Source organism: Sesamum indicum, linkage group LG12 (assembly GCF_026168435.1).
Source record: "Sesamum indicum cultivar Baizhima isolate 11 linkage group LG12, ASM2616843v1, whole genome shotgun sequence".
NCBI lineage: Eukaryota > Viridiplantae > Streptophyta > Magnoliopsida > Lamiales > Pedaliaceae > Sesamum > Sesamum indicum.
Window position 1 is genome coordinate 18,613,067 of NC_142668.1, and position 26,289 is coordinate 18,639,355.

The 26,289-nt window shown below is 37.4% G+C and overlaps 5 protein-coding genes across 10 annotated transcripts; 3 read left to right on the top strand and 2 right to left on the bottom strand.

Moving 5' to 3' along the window:
* Positions 1-1,851: 1,851 nt before the first annotated feature.
* ARA7 (Ras-related small GTP-binding family protein) lies at positions 1,852-5,448 on the top strand. Its single transcript, XM_011098465.3, has 7 exons — positions 1,852-2,080; positions 2,848-2,925; positions 3,021-3,188; positions 3,613-3,661; positions 4,136-4,209; positions 4,702-4,795; positions 5,120-5,448. The coding sequence occupies exons 1-7, from the start codon at positions 2,042-2,044 to the stop codon at positions 5,218-5,220; spliced, it is 603 nt and encodes a 200-aa protein (XP_011096767.1). The 5' UTR covers positions 1,852-2,041; the 3' UTR covers positions 5,221-5,448.
* A 1,902-nt stretch (positions 5,449-7,350) lies between these two features.
* Positions 7,351-9,265, top strand: LOC105175949 (Eukaryotic aspartyl protease family protein). Its single transcript, XM_011098593.3, has one exon. The coding sequence runs from the start codon at positions 7,500-7,502 to the stop codon at positions 8,937-8,939; it is 1,440 nt and encodes a 479-aa protein (XP_011096895.2). The 5' UTR covers positions 7,351-7,499; the 3' UTR covers positions 8,940-9,265.
* Positions 9,266-9,411: 146 nt separating this feature from the next.
* On the bottom strand, positions 9,412-14,742 carry LOC105175850 (TRAM, LAG1 and CLN8 (TLC) lipid-sensing domain containing protein). 4 transcript variants are annotated; one of them, XM_011098468.3, is made up of 10 exons: positions 14,344-14,742; positions 14,154-14,215; positions 13,261-13,379; positions 12,783-12,871; positions 12,561-12,699; positions 11,290-11,364; positions 10,795-10,916; positions 10,618-10,693; positions 10,279-10,338; positions 9,412-9,903 (listed from the first exon to the last, which is right to left on the bottom strand). In XM_011098468.3, exons 3-10 carry the CDS (start codon positions 13,315-13,317, stop codon positions 9,775-9,777), a joined length of 747 nt encoding a protein of 248 aa, XP_011096770.1. In that variant the 5' UTR covers positions 13,318-13,379; positions 14,154-14,215; positions 14,344-14,742; the 3' UTR covers positions 9,412-9,774. The 4 variants fall into 4 exon arrangements, with proteins under 4 accessions (XP_011096770.1, XP_011096768.1, XP_020554145.1 ...); XM_011098466.3 differs by having other exon boundaries at positions 13,180-13,379; positions 14,344-14,740; XM_020698486.2 differs by lacking the exon at positions 14,154-14,215.
* A 1,634-nt stretch (positions 14,743-16,376) lies between these two features.
* On the bottom strand, positions 16,377-20,377 carry NPR3 (NPR1-like protein 3). 2 transcript variants are annotated; one of them, XM_020698328.2, is made up of 6 exons: positions 20,105-20,374; positions 19,507-19,946; positions 18,932-19,302; positions 17,808-18,561; positions 16,976-17,173; positions 16,377-16,764 (listed from the first exon to the last, which is right to left on the bottom strand). In XM_020698328.2, the coding sequence occupies exons 3-6, from the start codon at positions 19,151-19,153 to the stop codon at positions 16,505-16,507; spliced, it is 1,434 nt and encodes a 477-aa protein (XP_020553987.1). In that variant the 5' UTR covers positions 19,154-19,302; positions 19,507-19,946; positions 20,105-20,374; the 3' UTR covers positions 16,377-16,504. The 2 variants fall into 2 exon arrangements, with proteins under 2 accessions (XP_020553987.1, XP_088732675.1); XM_088876549.1 differs by having other exon boundaries at positions 18,932-19,946; positions 20,105-20,377.
* Positions 20,378-22,034: 1,657 nt separating this feature from the next.
* LOC105175852 (putative E3 ubiquitin-protein ligase LIN) lies at positions 22,035-26,180 on the top strand. Of its 2 annotated transcripts, none has more exons than XM_020698490.2 (7): positions 22,035-23,487; positions 23,618-23,765; positions 23,861-24,825; positions 24,917-25,064; positions 25,163-25,387; positions 25,492-25,801; positions 25,880-26,180. In XM_020698490.2, exons 1-7 carry the CDS (start codon positions 22,445-22,447, stop codon positions 26,014-26,016), a joined length of 2,976 nt encoding a protein of 991 aa, XP_020554149.1. In that variant the 5' UTR covers positions 22,035-22,444; the 3' UTR covers positions 26,017-26,180. The 2 variants fall into 2 exon arrangements, with proteins under 2 accessions (XP_020554149.1, XP_011096774.1); XM_011098472.3 differs by having other exon boundaries at positions 22,038-23,487; positions 23,858-24,825.
* The last annotated feature ends 109 nt before the right edge of the window (positions 26,181-26,289 follow it).

A 26,289-nucleotide genomic window follows, 5' to 3' on the forward strand; every position in this document is an offset into this window, starting at 1 on the left:
GGAGGGTGGGGGAAGAGGGGGTGGGAACTGCAAAGCGATTGCAGAGTGGGCATTTATGCGTTATTATTGGTGTCAGACTTGTTGTTTATGAAGGTCTAAAAAGGTCGCCCTTTCCCTTTCCCTTTCCCATCACACACCACTGCCCTCCTGCCCTCTCCTCAATCTCTCTCTCTCTCTCCTTTTTTTTCTGACAAAAGGATGCAATGGGTATTTCAGCTTTTTGCTCCCCTTTTTTTTTTTTTTTAAATATATAAATCCCATTTGTGAGACTGAGACCGACTCTCACCTCCACAGTCCACACGCGTTACAAACAATTCATCTACATTGTTGTGGTAATGTTAATTTGCGCTGTATGCCGACAGCTCTGTGACAGTGACGGCTATATTATACATGCAAATATTTACAGTTTCTATATACAATCTTAAACACAGATGTTATTACATTGATTTTACACTCCCCTCCCCTCCCATTTTTCCTCACATCTTTTTTTTTTATCTTGAGTGAAGGGGTTCCAATTCATGCACATGGGAATTTCTATCAATGACAACAAAATAAATGCTAAACTTAGCGGAAACATCAACATTTTAAGAAGAATACCATCATTTTTCGTTGTCTACTGACCAAAATATACTTTTCACTACTTCCAATTCCAATTACAATTCATAGAAACATTTATGGTCTAAATTAAGTTTGCTGAAATCTTTGTATTCAACCACGCCTAAATATATCACATTTGTTATGTGACTGTTTTAACGAATTTAATTCTAGTATCGATAATTATACGATATGTTTTTTTTCAAATAAAAAATTATAATTAAATTATATTATATCAGAACTGGCCCGTTTCCAAATGGAATCGACTTTTTATAATGTTGGCCCATTCAATGTATACAATATGGGAAGCCCTATTCCTTAAATTAAACACTGATTGAAGCACATTAAATGATGATGCCAACTTATATTATATTTTTTCATTTAATAAAATAAAAGAATTATGAAACGAGTAAATCGTCAAATTCAGTAAAATTAGTTAATTTAAAATGTGCATGAAAATAAAAAACTATTAATTTATTTTTCTTTACAAATTATAATTATATTTACGCACGATAAATATTTTTTTTTTAATAATATGCACATAGATATAGTGTGTTCAATTGCTAATTATTATAATTATTGTGTGTGAACATCGAATCCACTATATTACATTATTGTTGACCTATTCGTTTAATTCATAGTAAAAACGTACCACATTAATTACAATTTTGGAACCAATGGGTTTGTTCCTCAATGAGGGTTGATACCATTTTCCACTTATAGGAAAAAGTTTCAGCGCATTATCTGTCTTGTTTAATTAACAAATTATTTATTTTGATGGCGCGATCTATAAAAGTAAATAATTTTTTTATGATAGAAAAATTAGTTTTTTGTATTGTTTTATTTAATCACAGTTAATAATAGTTATTTATCACGATTTTAATCAATAATATTTTTTTTCTAGTGATATCACGTGAGGTCATACAATTAAAAATATTTATAAATCATATGTTAAAAAAATAACTTTTATTATCTTAATATTTTCTAGGAATATAAGCCTGGAATGATTCTTATAATTTTAGTCTTGTATTGAAAGAAATGTAGACAGATCATTTGGAAAACATTCTTTATTGAGTGAGATAAGCAGAGCTAAAAATTTGGGCACGACTATTGAATTCTCATTGTTTTTGTTCTAATATTCTTTTTCGTCTTAAAGAATGAAAACATATACATATCATAAAATTTAAAAATCTGTAATTATAGTTTTAATTAACTATTCATAATATATTGGCATAAGAAAATTCGAGAATCAGGCGGACCTAACACTCCAATTCATTTTAATATCCCTTTCCACATTTCCTTCACATCCGACTCCCCTCTTTCTTCTCGTCAACTCATACCCAAACGCAAACCCTCATCTAATTCTTTTGTTTTTAATTCGAAAATCAAGTCGAAGTTTCATTTCTTTCGCAATTTTATTTTATTGAATTGTGCCTGAATTTGGTTGATGGCATCCAGCGGAAACAAGAACATCAGCGCCAAGCTGGTTCGCACTTTTATCTGATATTTGTTTATATATTTTCTATTTTACCGTTTGATTTTGTCATGTCTTGGTCTGGATGCGATTTTCTATACCGCCGTGGTTCTTCGTGTTTTTTCCGGTGGATTTCGGTTTCTTTACCTAGTAATTGAGATCGTATCTGCATATGTGCGAAACTTGTTTCGGAAATAGGTCAAGAGAAAATTGGGTGTGTTTTGGATTGTATGCCGTTGGTATTAGTTCTTGAATCATTAGATTAGAACCGTGGGTAATTAGTTATTGGTTCTACAATTTCTGCCAAAGCTATGCCAATTTTAGTAGTTAGCTTTCTGGAATGATTCGACTCATAATTTGTCGTTTCGATCATAATCTGTTGAATTGTAGATTGCTGGGTATTGGCATTACTATAAATTAGATTGAATAGAGAAACGGAAACAAGTCCAAGAATTTGTGCGGGTTTGGCCATCTGGCCTTTGTTAATTGACTACAGAGTTTGTGCTGCTCTTTTCATTCAGAATTGCATTCACTACTTCTATGTACACGGCTCTTTGATTCTCAATTTTATTGGTCTCTTCTATGTATAGGTATGGCAATTAAGCATAAATAATTAGTGGACTGCCAATTAAAACTTATATCCTTCCAATACTATAACAGTATGGGTTTCACCATGTTTTCTTTTCATGTTTGATCACTGAAAATCGTATAATTTTGTTTATGCTTAGTGCCGCACCTTACCCTACTGCTAAGTCTGACAAGTTTTTCTGTGCTTTTAGGTGCTCCTTGGAGATGTTGGAGCCGGAAAATCTAGTTTAGTATTGCGTTTTGTGAAAGGGCAATTTGTTGAATTTCAGGTTCGTGAATGTAATTTCAGGGATTTGATATCGACACTTGCATTACATCAATTTTTATTCTGAGCTTCCTGAGTGACCGTTGTCTGCTGTTGTAGGAATCGACCATAGGGGCTGCCTTCTTTTCACAAACAGTTGCTGTGAATGATGCAACTGTAAAATTTGAAATATGGGATACGGCAGGTCAGGAAAGATACCACAGCTTAGCTCCAATGTATTATAGGGGAGCTGCTGCAGCGATTATTGTCTATGATATTACAAACCAGGTAAGTGCTGACTGCTTGATAGAGAGTTAAGCAAGACTGAAGCCAATATTTGCATTCAATATGTCAATTTCTCGGCACTATTTTTTAACAAATACCTTCTTGGGAAAAAAACAAAAGCATTCTGTTTGAGCTGATCCTGTATTGACATATACTGAAATTCAATTGTGCATGTATATTTCTTTGAATTTCTGTAATTTCTGCACACAGACAACATAAATAATTGCTGGAGGAGACAGGGATATAATCATTTCACCAATGCACGTTTTATATTCAGTACATCAGTTTGTGTGGCAGCAGTTGTCTCATATTCATCACTTCTGGAAATGAACGCTTTCCCGTGGACTGATTGAGTGGCGACTTTAAATATACTTGATCTGTCATCTCATATTCTTGTTATCATAACAGTAGTTTCTTTACTTTGTAGGCCTCATTTGATCGGGCCAAGAAATGGGTTCAAGAGCTTCAAGCACAAGGTAAGTTAATTTTTTACCTGGTTGGACAAATCGCTTGCAATTTATTCCATAGTATTATATGCTCTTGAAACCACCCCCACCCCCCACCCCACCCCCTAAAGTTCACTAATCACCATTAGAAGTTGAAACTGTTTGGGATTGATGCAATGTTTGGTTATGAGGAGGGTTTATTGATTAAGGCGTTCTTTTGTACAATTTATCCTTCTAACCTCGTTAGTAGTGGGGTAGAATCCCATGTATTTCAAGCAAATGTGAAAGCTATACAAAAAACTGAGCATGAGTAGAAGAAACTTCCAGAAGGGGAGAGAGAGAATGCTCCATTTATGAATTTCTTTCCTCAACTTTTTTCTTCTTTTGTCTGGTGCTTTTTATTTTATTCTTTTTGTTTTGGGTGGGCGGAGGGGGGGGGGGTGTTTGGTTTGGAGGAGGCTAGGTATTACCTTATAGCTGTATCTTTGTCGTTTCTGGCATTAGGTAACCCAAACATGGTTATGGCACTTGCTGGGAATAAATCAGATTTGTTGGATGGAAGAAAGGTTGCAGCAGAGGCAAGCATTTATTCTTTTCTTCTCTATTGAACTTTATGCAACTTCTATCATTTATCCGTGTTTGTGGCTAGGTATCCGTGTTGTGAGATCATAGAACATTTTATTGAATTACTGCCGGCATGAGTACTTTCTTGCATGTAAGCTTTTACGGTAAGAATGCAAATTTTTTTTTTTTTTTTTTTGGGGGGGGGGGGGGGGGGGCGTTGCTCGAATGCATGTAGTACTAGTAAATGTGGAATGACATGGGTGAGTTTGTTAAGTAGTGAATGAAAAACCTAATTGGCGTTGACTTTATTTATCTATTTATCCTTTTCTCCCCAATCCCACGTCCCAGCTCTACGCTGATATAAATTGCAATAACGTGCATTTCTTTGTAGTGAAGGTAGGTTGCCTAGGAAAACGTGGAAAGCAGTGTACTGTATAGTACTTGCTTTTAAGCATCAAACATGTACATTTTCTTTTTGCTTAAATGGACGTGAACTTTGATTGCAGGAAGCACAAACTTATGCTCAGGAGAATGGTCTTTTCTTTATGGAAACATCTGCAAAAACAGCAACAAATGTCAATGACTTATTTTATGAGATAGGTGAGATATTATTCTAAACCCATCTTAGAAATGTGTGTTCTGTTCCCAAAACAAAGTAAATAAGCTAATGGAATAAAAGATTTTAAAGCTGCATGAATTGATTACAATCAGTTTCTTTAGCGTATGCTTGTTTCTCATCACATGCCACTTGAAGACTAAATTGTTGCTGCTTAGTAGAAATACTACGAAAGTTTTATTCTTCATTTCTAGGAAGTGAACTTCTTCCTTTTCCTTTTTTTTCATGTAAACAAACGCTATATATGCTTTAAAAGCAATAAATACTACCTCTTTCCATAATGATTTTTTCTTCTTGTGCCTCTACAGCAAAAAGATTGCCCCGACTACAGCCAGCACCAAACCCATCAGGTATGGTCCTTGTGGATCGACCAGCAGAGAGGGCAACCTCTACTTCCTGTTGCGGTTAATGTTGATGCCTTTGTCTCACCATAACAAGTGTACAAGTATAAATCATGTTGCGATGTGTCCATAAAATACTGAAGTTACTGTCTAGCGTTGGATTGTTGAGATTTGTACAGGAGCTAAACTTTCAGTATGTATTTCACAATGATTGAAGTGTCTGTTTGACTGTAATTTGATATGTTACTGAATCAATTATCATTAATCAGAGAGTACGAGTCATTCGTATTCGATCTTCCACTGACTCTGCAGTTGGGACTTTTATGTGGCAACTGTCTCACATGTCCCACTATATAGATGAAGTATTGCACTTCTGATTATATTTCTATGGTATCTAAAATTTGTAATTTTTCTTCTCCAAATTTATTTATTTATTATTTTAAAAAGAAGCTAAATTTATTGTTATTATTTTATATCTCATTTGTGCTTGTGCTTGATAGTTTGAATATTGAGTTGAGCAATGCAGCAATTTTCTCGGATTTTAAGCGCTTTATTTCAAATGTTTTTAATATATGTAATGCAATTAAAAAATTAATGAAACAACTTAACAATCCAATTTAGTGATGAACATTATAGGATGATTTTTGAAAATAAATGCGGGATTAATTTTCTTATCTCATCATCTGCTGCCGGAACCCTCGTAAACTGCTCCGCGAACGCTGGCCAGAGCCCCTCCGCTCACTGAAATTCCCCCTCCAATCCACAGCCAGCTAGCTGTCGCCACTTCCAAACGCAATTCCCTGAAGCTCCAATGCCATATGAACTCCATATCTGTACTTACAATCAGTATTAATGCAGGATCTGAACGACCGTGGATCCTACGTAATGGTGGGCGAAGGGGACAAAAAGCGTTTGGAGCTCGTGCATTAGACTTAATCGGTTGCATATGGAAAATAAAGTGATAGAAGAAGACAACATGTACAGGTGAGGTGCAGTGCAGGCAGTTGCATCTGCCAGATTACCATCACATCTTCTCCTATCTCCGTACAACTTTTGGCCTAAAAAACTCTACCTCGTACACTACTTGATTTAAGAGCTTTTTCTTAAATTAACTAATTAAGTAAGGGGGCCGTCTGAATAACAGCGCATTAATAAATTAAATTATTAGAGAATGAATAACAGACAGAGAAGCTGAGGGGAATGAGTCAACTCCACATCAGCAACTTATAGCGTCTTCATCAGACTGCTACTCCTATAAAATTAGCTGATACCTACATATAAAGAATAATTACAGAAGCAACCTCATAACTGGTCTGGTAACGGTATATACAGGATAAGAAGAAGAAGAAATAAACATTGGACAAGACAGGATGGACAGGAGAACTAGGAATAGGAAGAAGCAATTGCAGAGCATATGCAGTATGGGTCAGAATCAGAGCATTTAAGCATCAAACACACCAATCAACTAACTAAATTTTATCCCCCAAAACACTCATTAACCACTGCAGCCCAACCATTTTCAATAGAAAAATCTCTCCTAACATTAAATTTTTTTTAGATTAATGTTAGTTTAAAACCAATCCTATTAGATATGATCAAGTTTCTACCTGGCTACAGATGGCAAATTGAATTAGAAATTAATTATTAATTTGCCCATTTTAGTATCTAAGTTACACTCCCAGTCCCATGTGAGGTTGTCTCATGATCTTCTATTATCACATATTTATGTACTTGTTGTAAGATCAATCAACCGTTAAACAGATGAATACCTCATTTTAATTTACCCGTAAAAAAGGGTTGAATGAATTGCTAATTTGGAGTTTCTGAGGTGGTATTAGAATAGTGGCAGCCACTTCCTCCTTAGTCGTCAGCATTGTTTTCCACAAAGGATGTCTTTATCAACATCATCATGGGATGCTCTAATTTATATATTAATCTCTTATAATGTTAATTATTTGTTTTAAATTCTTGGATTACCTCATCATAAACTTTAAAATAAAGCATGCGCCGCATCAGATTTTCATGTTAATGGAAGCTTATGCATCTTAATATCCATTCAGGGAACCCCACTACCTTTCTTAATTTCTACATTAAGTATAAGTCCAAGCAGACAATCAGCTGGTTTCTGCTCTCCCTGTCACAAACAATATATATATATATATATATATATATATATATATATATATATACTTTTTCAAAGTACTTCCCACTTCTAACGTACTCTCCATGCAACATCTGTTACTCCATTGTTTCAAGCCGCCCTATTAGTTCTTTAGGTCTATAAATACTGCCATTGATGAATTGGAGTTCATCAGCTCCACATTAGCATTTGATCATCTCATCCTTCATGAGCATGACAACCTTTCACCTCTTTCTTCTTGTGCTTGTACTCACCTTAATCTTTGATAAGTCGTCCCATGCAAGAGAAATTAGAAACCGCGATCAGTCGCCATTAGTCTTGGGCTTAACTCATTCCAGGGCAACTATTCCCACTCCAAAAGCTGCTTCAAACTCCGCAAAGAAACCAGCAGAAATGCTGGATATGACAGAGCCCCTCAAAGAAATAAGAGATGGATACATTATATCCCTCAACTTAGGGACACCCCCTCAAGTCATACAAGTGTTTTTGGACACTGGAAGTGACCTCACTTGGGTGCCTTGTGGGAATCTATCTTTCGAATGCATAGATTGTGATGAGTATGGAAACAAGAAGTTAACAGCTAGTTTCTCTCCTTCCTTTTCCTCCTCATCCTCGAGAGATTCTTGTTCAAGTCCTTTCTGCATCAACATTCATAGCTCTGATAACTCGTTTGATCCTTGCACCGCGGCCGGGTGCTCATTGAGTACCCTAGTCCGGTCCACATGTTCTAGGCCGTGTCCTTCATTTGCTTACACCTATGGTGATGGTGTTGTGGCTGGAATTCTTAGTAGGGATATTCTTAGAGTTCATGCAAGTAGCCCTAATTCCACAAGGGAGATTCCCAAATTCTGCTTTGGTTGTGTTGGTTCGACATATAGAGAGCCTATAGGGATTGCAGGGTTTGGAAAAGGGCCGCTCTCGCTACCTTCACAGCTAGGGTTTTTGCAGAAGGGTTTCTCCCATTGCTTTTTGCCTTTCAAATATGCAAACAACCCTAATATCTCCAGCCCTCTAGTTTTAGGAGACCTGGCAATATCCTCCAAAGAGTCTTTGCAGTTTACCCCCATCTTGAAAAGCCCCATGTATCCAAACTTCTACTACATTGATCTAGAGGCTGTAACTGTGGGCAATACCAACGCAACACAAGTGCCCTTAAACTTCAGAGAGTTTGATTCATCAGGCAATGGTGGCATGATCATTGACTCAGGAACCACTTACACTCACTTACCGGAGCCATTCTATTCACAACTTCTGTCGGTACTCCAGTCAGCAGTAACATACGCTCGAGCTACAGAAGTGGAGGAGAGATCAGGGTTTGATCTTTGTTACAGAATTCCATGCCCAAACAACAATATCAGCCTAGCTGATGATCTTCCAGCGATCACCTTCCATTTCTTGAACAATGTGAGTCTCACACTGCCCCAAGGGAACTCGTTTTATGCCATGAGTGCACCCAATAATTCTACTGTCACAAAGTGTTTGCTCTTCCAGAGCATGGATGATAGGGACTATGGACCGGCTGGGATTTTTGGGAGTTTTCAACAGCAGAATGTGGAAGTTGTCTATGACTTGGAGAAGGAGAGAATTGGATTTAAGGTTGCGGATTGTGCCTCGTTTGCAATTTCTCAAGGACTCCAAAAGACATAAGATCAACTTCTCCATCAGTTACTTGTGTTTTTTTTCTCTCATCCAGAAACGGATACATGGATGCTTTCTGAAACAATGAAATGTGGAGACTCTCGGTTCAGGGAACTTCAGTCCTGAATTTTTTTCTTTCTTTCCTGTATTCTTGATGACTTTAAATGAAGTGATGCTTGTACTTCGCTTAATAGATTTAGATTTCAGGGCAGTTGTATGCATGAGCTTGCTCATAACTCGCAAGGGCTTGAGCTGCATTCTTTGAATTGCTGCCGTGGACTAAGAACTGATGTTTTATTAAAGAAATAAGAAACCTCTTTTCATACAGTTAGGACGTATATTTTGTGCAGTGGAGGCATTTGCATTCACTTGTCCCCTTCAGCCTCATTACTGCTGCCGCCAAGTGAGAAGGCTTGTGGAATCGAAGAAAAGGATGATTCGTACAACTCTGATATACCAAAAGAGAAAATTTTGAGACAACTTATCAATCATGAACTCTAATATAGACAAGAATATATTACAAGAGATGAGGTCTGATTCCCTCTCAGTCCATGTTTCCTTTTCCCGTTTCAAACAGCCCCTTTTCATGTGGTTGACAAACAAAGATGTGATTAAAATACAGAATTGCATTATGTTTAGCAATAAAAGTGCATGTTGATTTCCAGAAAACGATGAAATCCATGTGCTTTCATGTGTCCTTTTGATTATTGATCCCTTGTCTCTTTTCCTGGACTCTGAATCTCCGCACATGATGAAGCCCACAATCAAAAAATTGATTTGACATCAGCCAGGGAAATCTACAGCATCTCAAGTCCTGGTTAAGCTAAGCAGTCTACAACACTACTCATTTCCTTTTTGCTAAAGTCTTCTTCAATCCCTTGAGAATCTTCCCAAACCACAGTAAGTTCATGACAGCAAGTGCCAATGGTACAGAAAACACCAAAAGAAACCCAACAGTGTGCATCTGCATGACCTGCAAGAAACCCAACAACTTCTATCAAATTGCTAACACGTGTTTAGATAAAAGATTCAAGACTGGTATTTGTAGAGGGGATTCTCAGAGCCTTTGATAGCATGGCAGAGTAATAGTTTTGAAGATACATGAGAAGTTAAAAAAAGAATTGGTGGATGAGAGGAAAGAACTGATGTTGAATCCCAAAATCAACCAGAAAATTTATCAGGTGCAAAATGCATACCTAAAAATTTGAAATTAAGTAGAGTGGCCCTAATATAGATGTCAATCAAACAAAATAAACAGAAAACTCTGCATAAAATCCAACATTCAGGAGACTGATCTTGTTTTCAACAATGAGAGGAGATATACAATTAGGCCATGTTGCTATGATACCTGTGTATAGTGGAGGTAGACATGGTAAAACATGTAAACAAACAAAAGAATTCTCGCCACCTGCATTTCACAATATTAACTTCAATAAGCATTAGTGAGGACAGATAGCTGCCAGATCAGATAAGGTCCCATCACCAAGGTGTTACTATGAAATCAAAATATGAAAGGAGCTTCTAGTAGGAGTTGTAGCATCATATGCTACTGATTTTATACACCAATGTATCACGATCATTGTTCACTTGGTGTTCTGTATCAGCCAGATCTCACTTTATTGTAAATATTCATATAAACTCATTAAAGCACCTTAATAGAGGGACAAGGTAAAGAAGAAATACTAACCAACCAACCAAAAAATATCATAACACCATTGATCAGATATGCACTGGATTTCTTCAGTCCAGCCATATCAAGATACCTGTACAAATTGCAGATAGATTCATCAACAGAGTTCTCAGATATGAAATGCATTTTTTATTAGATTCCCTATCTTCTCCAGTCCACATTCTGAAAACTTACCATCTCATGTTGATCTGTGGGGTGGTCACCTCAGATATCAGTACCATGAATGTGTAAAGCTGCCCCTCCCCAGTGAACATGGAATATGCTACTGCAATTCCTGAAAGAGAGTGATGGACAATCTGAAATTGAAAAACAACATCACTGTTACATTCTACACTATGCATTCCAGATAATGGCATCTCATAATTGCTGCGTTTAGTCGAGAAGGGAAGGGAACTGGCAAATGTACGAAAAATAGGACCATGGAAACGAACATGTGATACTATCTATTATCCTCACTCCAGTCCACCTTAAAAGAACCACACCAGATAAGGAAGTCATCCAAACATCAAATCCACAACATCGTAATATACACTTGAATCAGTAGAATTCAATCAACAAGCTCTAGCATATTCTGCAATTCAATGAAAGTCAGGAGCAACATAGGACCTACAACATTATATATGGACCAACATAAAGTCAAACATGCTAAATGCAATACGGTTTACTTACGTACTCTGCTCCACCCAAAGAAGGATAGAGCCAACAAATCATTCCAAGGTCAGATACGAAGTAACCAACAGACATCTGCAAAAAGTCAGAAAACCAAACAGAAAAATGAATAACGTGGTATATTTTACAGTTCCAATCTTGTGTGTGCGGGTGGGTGGGTATTTTAACTAATCCATGTTAGATATATAAAATCTAAAATTATAAAGGCTATCATATCCTCATCTAATTGCTTACGATAAGGCATACAGATCTCAGTACAACAAACTAGATGACGACACAGAATGAAAGAGTGGGAAGAGACTAATCGAATGATGCCAGTTTCAGACATGGCTGATTTCTTGGCTACTTTCTAAACATCATACTGATAAAGCAAAAATCCTGATGATCAGTTGCCAGATCTCTTCCACAAAGAACTATATCTCAAAACCAAGAACTGATCCCTGATCAAAAGGCAGATGACTCAATTGGTAGCTTCCCATTGCAAAGAGTATCTGAAAAAATATATGATGCTAGAGGTTGTGGTGCAGGTACATAAATAAGTTTTTATTCAATGGGTTCAGGAAGTAGTACTTCATTGCACTGTTGAAGTATGTTCTCAAAGTAAGGACATAACAGAGGCCGCCACGTTTTAGAAAGTATCAAATTCAAAAAAGCTCTTTACAAGGAGTAAATTACAACCGTTTCCCCTAAAATTTGCATAATTACAAATACCCTCTGAAACTAATGTCTGTCTAACAAATACTCCTACAATGGACTGACGCGAGGGGGTATTTGTCAGACGGTCATTACTTTCAGAGGGGTATTTGTAATTTTTAAAATAACAAAAGATATTTTTATTACGGTACACCTCAGAGGAGCCCATTGTAATTTACCCTTACAAAGTAATATGCTCAAAAGCACCAAAGTTATCTTATTAGAAATAAAAATGCAAAAGCTCCATTGCAACTTAATATAGATACTGCTAAGTGTGGCACATTCTACGTATGTGCATAAATTTTTAATAATTTTTTACGATAAAATATTTTTGTAAATTATATTATTTACATTTTGTAGAGTTAAATGACCTAAGATATAATATATATATATATATATATATATAAGATAAAAATGCATGAGAAAACAAAATATCAAAACTTAGTTATGAAAGAACATGGGGAATTAAAAACAATTAATTAATTTTAAAAGAAATTAAAACAATGGCAGACTAAACTTCTTTTGGACAACAAGAGGGCCCTCTCCAATAATATATAGTATAGATAATAGATGCTTACCCCTAGCACAAATGTTGAGAGGGGTGAAGTTCTGAGTGTAATTAGCCCAGCAGAATTGTGATCAGCAAAAAGTTCAGAACAGAACACGAAGTACATGGACATAATTGAAATAAAAACAGCATGCAGAGTGGAAATGCCACTGCAGGAAAGTTTGTAAAAAGAAGTCAGCAGAGTATCAAAAATTAAAATTAAACGGGAAAAGAAATTAGGAGAATGCTTCACCGATTGTTCCACTCGGTTCTTTGAATCTTTGTGAGGGCATTATAACTCCTGAAATAAAACGTGCTGATCAGCTGAGTCAAATCATATACCTGTGGAAGAGCAAAAGAGTGACTCGATTCAGCATGTCTCAACAAAACACAAAGCTGGAAGAAATATATGAGTGCATTAAACATGCTAATTCATCAGTATAGAATGTTGCTACTTTCTCATTGCTGCATAAAGGATTATATTTGCTACATGTAGTCCCAGAATGAACAAGAACAGCGTGTTCCTCTTTATCAAATAAAACAGAATAATGGCAATGTCTTAAATCTTCGTTGTTACAGCTCATGTTTATCAGAGTAATTGTTCTGATCATTCAAAACCAAGGATGACAACGAACTAGAAAGGAACATACCAATTTGCACGTCAAAATGCCACAAAGAACAGAAGCATACGGGATAAAAGGATCTGCTAGTACATAGTTTCTGACCAGCACCTTAGCCTGGTTTTGATAAGATTGAAATGCCAAAACTGTTCTTAGAGATCGCGTCATTATTCTGAGTTACCAGACCATGTATTCAGTTCTCTTCTAGAACATGATAATTCTCTGGCTTCCTGGAAACACAGTCGAGAAAACTCTTAGCGAACACATGCTCAGGGTAAAAACATGATTAATATACATGAATAAGCAGTATGCCAAAGAAAACATTAAAGTAGCAGTATGGAGAAAACCTAGAGAACTATTTACAAGAATTTATCAGCAGGCCAACTTATGTTGATGCTTTCACATTTGCGTTCGGAGAGTGTAATCATAAAAAGACGAGGATATTGCATCACAAGTATATCTCCTTCAGATTACAGAATAATCCTAAAGTAAATGACTGGCATATGGAGAAAGTTTATAAATTCAAGTAGCATTTTTAATAGGATAATATGTTGTGATAAAAATAATCAGGGGCGTAACAGTAAAGAAGTCTGCTCAAAATGTTGTAAAACCATGATCTTGAAAAGGAAGATTATATTTAAGTCCATTTAAGTCAATGAATATCCTAATAATGGAGATCTTGCTAATATTATCAAGAATGCAAATAAATAAGACTCATGTTAACTTAAGATTATTTATAGATGCCACTCTGAGCATAGTCATTACAGAGCATTCGCAGTTCACATTCAAGAGGGAATCCACTAAGATTGGAGAGATGGCGTATATGTATGCTTTGTTCACTTGGGCAACCAAAAATCCCATAATCATGATCAGAAGAAACCCCAACGCCACTTCAAATTCCTATTAACACAGGGCTATTTAATGGAGAACATCTGATCTCTGACTAGTTCCAAGATTGCAACAGAAAAGTACACAACTAACAGCGCGATGAACCACACACTTACATCATGGTGAGCACGTACATTGCCGCCAAATCAAGAAAATATACAAATCTTGGCAAATGCACCTAGAGATCATAGCAATAATCAACTCGGCAGCCATTAACTTGAAAACAGCATCACAAAACACGCAAAGAATACACAAGATCATGTAGTAATATCCCGAAACACGCAGAAACAAAAAAGTTCGCCGTACCTAACAGTTGAGAAATCAGAAACCCCTCCAGGACACTGAATCACATTCTTGGAGAGAACAAGAAAGATGGGACTCTGATTTCTGTTTCTTGGTGGAGTTGGGATATTAATGGAAAGCACGAATAAATAACGGCAAAGAGAAGTTTGAAGAGCCGTGGAAGTAACAAGTAGAAATGAAAAAAAGGTGAATCAATGGGCGAAATCAAGAAAACCAAGAAAATGTTGTGGTAAGCAAGTTTGCTTTATGGTTCTGGCGGTGGGTGCTATGTTTCGAATCTCCAACCGCAGCAATGAATGAGAGAGAGAGAGAAATACGAATAGTAATAAATAGTTAAATTTATGAGAGGATTGAGGAATGGGAATTGCATTAAAAATACTAAATACTACTGGAGAGGAGAGGTGCTTGATTTGAGGGGCATTATGTACATATACAGCTGTATACATATATGGTAACGTGTTGGAGAACTGTTGGTCAGGGTTTTCAGCGTGTGTGTGTGGATGGTATGTACTCTATCCTTTCCCCTGATAAACGCTTTTTCTTTTTGTTTTTCTAATTTTATAGGTCGGGGTCGGGGGCGGGGGGCGCATCACACCAACGCCGGTCCCCCCCAATTTGGTTGTATTATATTTTCATGTGCCATCAATATGGGTCTGCTACGCATTTTCTTTTTATTATAATAATAATTTAATTTTTTATTAATATTATAAAAATAATTAAATATAGTACCCTTTAAAGTATTAAAACTTTCAAAAATCATCTTTGACCTTTTATTTTTAATTTTGAAAAGAATACAAATGAAAAAAAAAATAGAATTGGTAGAGACTTTCCTTGTAGAATCCCTTGTGTTTCAAGCAACAACTGTATTAATATTACAAGGAGGTAAGAAACTGAGAATACAGCACTTACTAATCCAGTCATCAACACTTAATCCCACTCCCACCAGTTGCATGGAAATAAATGAGTACTCGTTGTTGAAAAGTATCATCATGTATAAGGGATGCTAAGGCCTCAACTCAGGTTAAAATCTTCCTTGGGTAAGCCTTTATGACGACAACTCTACTGCTCCTAGATGGCTTCGACTCTTGCGGTTGAACTTGTTGGGCAAGTGGATTATGATTCCAGGTAATTCCTACTCAAAACAAACCCATGCTCTCAATTCCATCATATCACTTTCTCTATTTACTCAAAAGATATCATCAACCTTGCTAGTGATATACATGTCCTTTCAAGAATTACCAATTGCATATCTTGTTGTATTTCTATTCCATTTAACGTATACACGCTACGTCTACAAAAAATTATTTAACCTACATATATTAAGTTGAATAGAAGATGCAATAGAATTTAGATTTTGAAAATTTACTCTTACTTTAACTGGGTGTGACCAAACCTGAACTAATTTCATGACATTGATGTACATTATAATAAAATTGATTTGACCAAATCTAATTTGAATAAGAATTTTCATAATTTGATGAGACCTAATTTGAATAAAAACTTTCAAACGTTCTATATTGCTTCAACGTTGATCACCTGAAAGATCGGTTGCTATCACTATACATGTCCTTTTGGAGTTAGTCGTCATAAATATAAACACCCCGCAGACTGCAATATTGCTTCATCACGTGAAACATCCTTTCATGCAAAAAGGGGATCTGAGTCTTTGTTGGTTAGAGGTCTTTTTCCTTCAATTTTTTGGAAGATGATTGGTGCTATTTATCTGCACGCTTGTTGAAAGTCTAGGTGTTGGGCAGCTAATTTATCTGGTCCCCCGCAGCAAAGGGTAATGGAGTTGGGTAGCTACAGTGTATTTGGTTTTGGGGCTTTGGAGAATCCACAAGAATCCCTCTCACAAGAAGCATCCGTATGAATCCTGCTGTCACATTCTTTTTCCTATCTATACCTAAAATTCCAAAAAGAAGATGCAAATTTCCCAATGGATTCTGAAAATTTAACTAATTTGCGCTTGTTAATACTGATATCTTAGGAATTACAGCTTTCTACACTCAATCTTCACATGTAATGAAGAGAAGTTACTCCTGAAGCATAAGCACTTGCATTCAAAAAGGTTCTATCCAAGGTTTCATGATACACAGCTCCACAAGACTATCATAATTTCAAGTAATCCTGGGAGGATAACTGAAAGAAAAACATCCACTTCTCAGAGTTTTTGAACTTTGTAACTCGTCCGCTCTTTGAAGGAAGCCGAATATGAAGAAGAAAAACCAGAACGGTGAAGCTCGGCTTTGTCCTTGTTGAATGCTCTGTTAACTTCATCTTTGAGTTCCATGTAGCGCATCCGCTTCATTCTCTGCTCTTCTGGCGTGCCCTTCTCAAGGTAGAACGCGTCGGGTAAATCATCCTCCATAAACTTATCAAGCACCTGGGAGCAATGGGGGAAATAGCGCCTTCCCAACTCAACTAGCACCAATTTCATCAAATCGAAACAAACAATTAGATTCAAAATTATATCTTCAATATCGCTGAAACTCTTTACTTGCTTACCATTGGAAGTCAAGGTTTTAATACAACTAAATAAACTACTTTTTGTGGAAGGTAAAAGTAAATCTTTAGCAAGTGCGAAAGAATTTGAGCAATTTGTGAAGGTGAAAAAGCTCAAGGCATAGTATACCTGTTCTGGTAAGAGTTTCTATTCTTGAAAGAAGCCTTTTGTTCTGAGTAATGGGTGTTTCATTCAAATCTACCTCCATCAAGTTCCCACTTGAACCTCTTGATGACAAAAGACCAGCAAGCTCGGATGTGGTTTCAGCATGTGCAATTTCCATAGCTAGTTTGGCTTCAGTAGGAAAAAACATCCGTGCAAATGCCACTGTAAGACATGAAGTATAAATCTGGTTATAACGTATCGTTTGGACTTTTGACATTTTCATCTGTAAATGGTGGTGAGACCACAAATTGAGAAAGGGGATGTCAGCAAACTGCAAAGCGGGTTAGGCTGCTTAAATGAAATTCGAAATTAAGGCAATTTCCAAGTGATCCTCGACAATTTTCCAAGTTTGTCATGGGATATTGAGTGGGCACTGGTTACCATGTATGCATCATTGTATTTTCGAGGATGACAAAGAAATGCAATTTCCAAGTGATCCTCTTTGTTAGGATCAAAATTACGTCCAATCTAGGGCAAAAAGAAAAAACTATGATGATTATGCACACATTTTCTCCTATTCTCAAGCAGTAAAATCAACTGATGAGATGATAACCAATGCACATGTTCCACAGCAGAAAGTTTCTGGGACATGGGGTACCGGACACAAACTTCGTGAGTACTCCAGTTTAGTACATGAATACAATATAGAACTCTTTATAGTTACAAAGTATTACCATATCCCTTTCTTCTTTTTGAGCAGCAGAATTGCAGCTGTTATACTGCATGGAAAGGTATGGAATGGTTTTGAATGGAAAAGAGATGAGATGCTACCAGATAGAAACAGATAATAAGTTACCTCTGTCTTCTAGGTAGAGAAATTTCATATGCAGATCATCAGCCATTGCAAGGGATGAGATAGATGCATCCCCTGCAATTGGATTTCTACGCATTTCTCTCTCCAGGATATCAATGCACATACGATCTTTGTTTGCTTCCTGCCCTTTCTCTCTTTTCATCTGATATTCCTTTGGCCTTGTCGATCTCTTACAAATGCTAAGAGCACTTTGTCCTTCAAATGTTGGTTCTGATGCAGATGCTCCCTTGGTCAGAAGTGACACTATAATTGATGGTTCCTTGCGCCTAGCAGCAATATGAAGAACCGTATTACCCCGCGTATTCCTCAAGTTGACATCAGAAAGACCTAGACTAAGCACCTCTGTCACTATCTTGGGATCACAATATGCAATAGCATAGTGGAGAGCATATGCCTCATCTAAAGTTATATCAGACTCAGTCAGGAGAAGTCTGACGAGTTCAACATCATCCGAGTCCAATGCCTTATGTATTCTCTTAACTCGTTTCTCATGCAAAGGATCGACCGTCGCCACTTTATTTTCTTGCTCTACCTGAGAATTAAGGCGGAGCAATCTGATTTCCTCTGCAACTTTAGATGGGAGTTCTTTCTCAATAGAGATCGCCTCAAGGTCCGATCTGGCTACTCGATGGATACACTGGGTGAGAAGTTGACTTAATTGACAATGGAAGGCAACCACAACAATGGGGATAACATCTTCTACAACAGCCTTGCCAACCAAATTAAGAAGTCGGCGCTGCAATTTGAGATTGAATAATGAATACCAGACTTCAAAGGAAAATTGTACAAAACGGAAACCCCTTTTAACAATAAATATGCATTAGTTTATTTGAACTTTATCCCTCCATGCCAAGGATTCATAGTAATTTCCAGTTCTATTACCTGGTAGACTACTCCAGAAATACAAGTAAAAGTGTTCTTACAATCACTGAATGATTCCGAAATTGCTGAATAAAACACAAACTGGATCTGTGCATTTGGAAGGAACTATATATCATATGCTGTATGCGTCATACTTACAGAAATAAAAGAATTGGGCAGTGGAGTTGAGCAAATTCAATGCAAGAAGATTTGAAAGCTGCCATCAGTTAGTACCCAATGGTTACCTGAAACAGTGAGACAAGTTCTGAGACCTGAAAAATTGCCGATGCATACATCAATTCTACAGCAAAGTCAATAGCGGGCCTGCAAACGTCATGGGCACATATGTTATCGACACATGTGGACACCTCTACTGGAGATGGCCTAAGCTTTCCCGTGTACAAGTAGCTCAAGAAGGTAAGGAAAGCCTCATATCCGATCCTGCCATAAGGTAAGATATTTGTCATCCAATACTTTGGCTTTCCTTCCTTTCCAACACAACCCTTATCTTTTCTGAAAAGATCAAAAAAGAACTTACTCCTAGCTGCTAAAATGCATCGGTGTATGCCGACACTATTGTCTTCCACCACAATATCAGCATCACTGAAATCCGCACCTGATTCACACAACAGTTGCCCCAAATTACAACTCAGCTTACTTAAACTGATGATTTCAAGGTTTAACCCTGCCTCAGGTCCACCAGAAGCGTATGCCTTATCACTCATTGATCCATTGGATAAATGAGAAGATGAGGTGAAACTGATGGATGATGACGGTTCAGCAGAATTTTCCATCACAAAATACGATACCAGATTCTTACCGCCAAGGTCTAATCTTCATCTGTCTATATCACTTCAACCCAAAATAAACCAGTTCTAAATATCTCTCATCCTGATTCCATGCCCAACAGGGATTGAATACATCACTGAATTCTTTTCAAGCTTCGATGAAGCAAAAGTCCCGGGGTAATCAAGCTATACCAGATATTAGCATATTTCCATCATGCAGACGGAGCAACGCCACAGCCAAAGTTCTGAGTGCCGGGAATTATATTAAGTGCTTCTATCCAACAAACTCAGAGAATCACATCAACACAAACAACACCATTTGAACACCAAGCTCTAAAGCTTTCAGCAAAGGTACAGAAACACAAATAATCAGCACCGTCCACCCATCTGAACAAGAAACTGAAACGCCAAAGGGGAAGAACCGTATCCAGCGAAATACAGCAAAAATCAGTGAGTTCCCAAGAACCCACACCTACATCAAAAAGCAGCAAATATTACCAAATTGAACTGGTAACTTGATCCATGGAAAATTTGCAATTACAAATCAAGAAAAACAAGCATTGAACTAGATCCGAGAACAGAAGCCACACAGACAGAAGAAAAGAAGCTTAGAATTCAAGAAAAACATACAGTTTTTAATCTGGTCCCACGGGGCTGTATGAAGTTTGGGTTTGGGAATCAAAGAAAGCAAGAAAGCAGACCACACAACTTTTAATTTAACGATCAGAAAGAAACTTGTAATTTACTATCGTCTCGTCTCGCGACTATTCTTTTCTTAGGAATATGTTTGAAGGGCGTTGGAATTCCGTTCCGGGTTTAGAATAGACCAATTCAATTCAACTCTCAAGTCCGGAGTCGGATCCCGTGAGGGTGAGGGTGCGTGGAGATTAAGGTTTAGGGTTGTATGCGTCTTTAGTGTCAATACAATTTGAATTTAAAATTCAAAAAATGATGACTGCGACTATGATTTCATCTGCTCCAAAATGTTTTCAAAATTTCAGTGCATTTATTTTTTAATTTTCATTAATATTATACAACAATATTCTTTTGGAATTGCATTAATTAAAATTTAATTTAGTACAAATAAAAACACAATCAAAGTTGAAACATGACGTTACCAAAAATGATGAAATTTGAGTTATAATTAGATATATGTAATTGATTAATATAAAGGTATTGCATTATTATTTGGTGTAGTTTGTATTGAATGAGTTGTTACTACAAAAGAAATGAGGTCAAAATTGTGACCAGTTTCAGGGCCCGACCCGGTTGGAGTTTGAAATTCGGAGCCGGTTATTGTGTGAGTTGTGGGTGGGGTAGGTTTAGGAAGTGAGGGGGTGTAGGTGTAGGTGTTAGTGTTACGTGTAAACGTGTTCGTTAGCAGATGAAGTCGTTGCTGTGACGTTATCTATGACGCCACGCTTTATATGTCGGCTTCTGCTCACGTTCTCCATGCCATCATCCTTATTTCACTGTTCTTACGTCATTGCAACAAAAAGAAATATCAAAAATGACATAATTTTTTACTTTCATTTTTCGACAATTTCCGACATTACACAAAACATGTTTAATATTTATCCACTATTTTTTACATCTTATTTGTATTTGTTTTTAAATTTTCTATACATAATATATACATATACATACTTATATATATAATTATATAATATGAAAAAAATACAAACAACCCTTGTGATAACGCATATGAGCAAATTATTTTCTTATGAAAAAATAAATAGCGATTTACCTTCCTTTGTTTTTTAAACTTCAATAATTTATCCCTCTATAATTTTTAAAATGAAGCAATTTACTTTCCTGTGTAAGGAGGTAAATTGCTATATTTTTTTTAGGGGTATAATGTGTTCTTTTTCAATATCACAAGGGTAAATTGCTATTCACCCAATTATAATATAAAAAAAGTATAATTTGACAGTAAACAATAATTTTTGTCTCCAAAAAAAGCAATATTAAACATATAATATCTATATATATAAAAGAGATATAATTTGACAATGAATATTGATTTTTGTATTTCAAATCCCAACATCAACCTACATCACTTATTTTAAAATATTTTTAATTATCTTTAAATTCAAAGCAAAAAATTTACTTGTATCTATAACCTACTTATTTATCTTTATTTTTCTCTCCATCTCCAAAACACAAAATAAAAAATAAAAAAAATGTGTATTATCAACCCCACAACTACAGCAGTTGTGAACACAAAATTGGAAACGGGAATATGAGTGGAGAACTAAAGGAATGATGAAAAGAAAAGGCAAACATCACCTCCACGCCTCCTTTCTTTGTCATTTCTTCCTTCTTTCTATCAAATCCACAAATGAAATGATGACCAAGGAATTTACTAATTTAACACTCCAAACTCAATACAATTTCAATTGATTTTTGAGTTTTGCACATAATTTTACCTTGGAAAGAGGGAAGCTTGAATGCTGAGTGAGTGGTAGATGAATAAGTCAAGTCTAGTCTGGGGTCGGTCCCCCCCCCCTCCCCCCCCAGCTTCAGCAGATCACATGACTGTACAGAGAGAGAGAGAGAGGTTCACGACAAACCTCAATCTGGCAACCCAACTTCTCCACTAGCAGCGCCTACAATCTGGCAACCCAACTTCTCCATTTTTGCGTTGTGAGTTGTGACCACCACTTCCTCTCCCCAGACTTCACCATCACTCCCCACTCTGCACATGCTCTCCTCCACACTTTCGCTTTCTTCTTTTAACCTTCACCTTGTCACCTTTATTTCATTTTCTCATGCAAGCATTTCCGTGTGGCAGTAAAAGAATTTTAATGAGGTTGGTGAGTAATTAAAGTTTCATCAAATCCACCACCCTTTTTCGCAACTCTTTCTAGTTTGTCTTTTGCTGCGTTATTTCTTATCCTTTTTGGGTTCCGAAACAATGTCAGTGAAACTCCACACACTCACTCCTCCTCTGCTCCATATCCATTTCCTATGGCATCCCTGCATAAACTGCTGTCTGAAGAAGGATTCGAGCGCCAAAATTCTCGAAAACCCAAGAAAAAGGTCAAGTTCAAAGACAGAAGCCGTCGGGAAGATTCATCAATCGCACTCCCCATTTACGTCTGCCATGATCGCAGAAGCTTTGATTCTTCGCGTCAAAGGGCTGAAAAGGCCCTCTCCCTCAAGGGCTCTTCCGTTTTTTCGTCAACAAGAGTAGGTTCTGGCTCTGAAAGATCGAATGCCAAGTCAGTGGCTCAGGGAACTCCAAGAAGAGATGAACCCGCCGTTGATGGTGTTGCCGTCAAAGCTATGATTTCTATCTTGAGTGGCTATGTTGGGCAATATTTGAGTGACGAGAATTTCCGCCAAGTCATTAGAGAAAAGTGCCGTTCTTGCTTTGAGGGAAGGAAGAAGCAATCAGATAACGAGATTTTCGCTCATTTGGAAATGGGCATTCAGAGCATTGAAAGGTTGGTTGAGAGTCGTGACATAAAGGAAGAGATGGACTTAGAGTCACTGCAAAAGTCCATCAAGATACTGAACATTGTAGCATCCTTGGATTCTAATAAGAGTTTGATCAATGATTCATATCTCTCCGCTTGTGCGCATCTTTACTTATCAATCGTATACAAGATTGCCAAAAACGATAAGATTGCAGCAAGGCACCTCCTGCAAGTTTTCAGCGTGTCCCCATTTCTTGCTCGAACGCATTTGCTTCCTGAACTTTGGGAGCATTTCTTTCTTCCTCATCTTCTTCATCTCAAGATTTGGGCCAACAAAGAGCTCGATGTTCTGGCAACTTGGGGATATGCCGACAAGGACAAAAGGATTATAGCTTTGAACGAGCAGTACAATAGCCAAATGGATACTGGCACATCAAAATTTGCTCTGTACTACAAGGACTGGCTAAAATTTGGTGGGCAAGCCCCTCCTACCCCATCAGTGCCTTTGCCTTGGAAACCAACTTATGCACGTTCAAGAAGGAAGTCTTCAGACTCTTCTACTTCTTTTCACTCCAAGAGCAATAAATCACTGTAAGTTTGCATCGGTCTATATGTTTTGTTCTCTTCATCGTGAGCAAAAAAGAGTAAGATCTAGTTGCAAATAGCATAGCAATTCTTGCCTATGTAATTCTTGTGTTTTCAACTCCAATCATGTTAATAGGTATCAAGCAGTATTTGGCCCTATTGTGAAGGGACGGTCAATGGACCTGGACAATGGAAATGAAGATTCCAAAAGTGTGTGGGATTTAGAGGTAGGAGAAAAAGTGCGTAGGGCAGAGGAAGATATAAAGCATTGCAGTCATGTGGAAGTGAGCGACGTTATCATCGCATAATTATACTTCAATTATCAGGAAGATGTTGAAAGCATAATTCTTGACTTTATCCTTTTCAATTTTGACAGAAGAAAGCTGTTGCTCACCGGAGGTCGTCAAGTCTAAGTTGTAGAATAGAGAAGGCAGACTTATGGCCCGACAGTCAAAAGTCGGATTATTTCCGGTTTCTAGCTTGCCGGACTGAATCAACAAAGTGCTTGGTACAGGGAAACTATATGTCTAACAATGAGACAGTAAAGCATGATGCAAATATCCATGTTTTTGCGTTGAATGACACGACCAGAGCCATTTCCACCATTTGCTCCTCAGAAAGCCTGAGGGATTGTGAAATTGCGATTCGGACGGTCAGTGAAGCTTGGCTAAATTCTCATGGAGATAAGGTAATTGAAACCTCACTGTCACAGGTTTCAGTAATACGAGGGATCATGGAGGTTCTCTATGTGTCCAACGATGATGAGATTTTGGAGCTCGCAATATCCATTTTGGCAGAACTCGCAACTAAGAGTGAGATGAATAAAAGATGCATACTAAACTCGGATCCCCAGCTTGATGTTTCAATAAGACTATTGAGAAGTAGTAACCTATTCCTGAAAGCCGCAGCTCTACTTTACCTGGTGAAACCAAAGGCGAAACAGATGATATCGTTGGAGTGGGTTCCACTAGTCCTCAGAGTGTTGGAATTTGGTGATCAACTGCAGAGTTTATTCTCTGTGAGGTGCATTCCTTATGAGGCAGCGTATTACTTCCTAGACCAACTTCTAACGGGATTCGACGAAGACAAGAATTTAGAGAATGCAAGGCAGATCGTTTCAGTTGGTGGATTAAGCTTGTTGGTGAGGAGGATGGGTGAGGGGAATAGCGGTGAGAAGAGCAGAGCTGCTTCTCTCCTTCATTATTGCATCCAAGCTGATGGAAGCTGTCGCCACTACTTGGCGAAGAACTTAAAGAAAGAGGCTGTTGTATCCCTGCTAGTCCTGGAAAGGCAGTCAAATTCTCATGCCCTAGCACTACTGACAGAGTTACTACGGCTTAGCTGGTACCTTTCAAAATTACGATTGTTAGTCTTTGTGTTATGTTTTTGGAGTGGTGTTATGTGTTTCATTCTGCAAATCTTTTCGGAACGACAGGAGAAATGGGAGAATAGAATCTTTAACTGGATTAATAAAGGGATGGGATTGCTTAAACACCATGCACATTTTGTTGTTCAACCTCCAAAGGGCACGGCCTAAACAACGGCCCATCATTGCAGTCTTATTGCTTCAGCTAGATCTCATGGTCTGTATGCTATTATCTTCATGTATAATTTATTTGATTCATAAGGGAACATAAATACATGAAGAAAAAGATCCTTATCAACTGCTGTTATGCTGCAGGGGGATCCTCTTGAACACAGTGTATACAGAGAGGAGGCAGTAGATGCAATTGTAAAAGCACTAGACTGTTGGGTGTTTGATGAAAAGGTTCAGGAGCAATCCGCGAGAGCTCTCTCAATTCTGGGAGGACACTTCTCTTACAGTGGAGAGGCAGAGGTAGAGACATGGCTATTGAGAAAAGCAGCAGTCAATGAAAACACAGGAAATACCTTATACACACACATGGTATGCCTCAGTTTACTGAAAATCCAAATTACTACAAATCCTCAATGCTGTGACATGCTTATCAGATCTTCCTCCTCCTTTCGTATTATTTTTTGAACATGTAGAACGAAGAGGATAAAACCATGGAGATTTGGCAGAGGAAAACAGCGATTGCATTGCTCACCAGCGGAAATAGGAGGTTAATTTCTGCTCTTTCAAACGCAATGGCACACAGCATTCCATGTTTGGCACGATCAAGCCTAGTGACTATTTGTTGGATAAGCAGTGCTCTCGATTCCCTTGGGGATAAAGAACTTTATTCTGCAGCATGCTCAATCCTCGCGCCACAGCTGATAGAATGCTTGAAGGATAAAACCACTGCTGAGGAAAAGATTCTAGCTTCGTTTTCTTTACATAACCTTGGAAAGGGTACAGGTAATACTGTCAAAACAAAGCAGATCTTACTTGGGGACTACATTTATAATTGACAACAAAATTTTCACAATTTTACAGATTATTTTTCTTGGCTGTCTCGATTGGAGAAAGAGGAAGTTCTTGGTTGCCTTCACAAACTCTCCCGGGTAACATGGACGGCTAAGGAGTTAATCCCAGTTGTCACAACCACTTTGTTCAAGGATTCCTTTCCTTAAAACCGTCTCCACTGTTGAAGTTCTCTCTTCTCTATCTGCATATATATTACACGAGTGTCTTTTCGAAGTACGTCAGAACACTTTTATTTCTTGTATAGAATTTGTTTTATCTTTTTACGATTCTACTGATAAGGTAAAATGGTCATCTGGTTGTTTCCTGCAAACGATGGTTTTAAATGGACTACCAATTGTGGGTTGGTACTTGGCAATAATCCCCCAACTGAGACTCCCGAATACTGAGGGACCAAAGTTCCCAGAATTCAAAGACAGCAA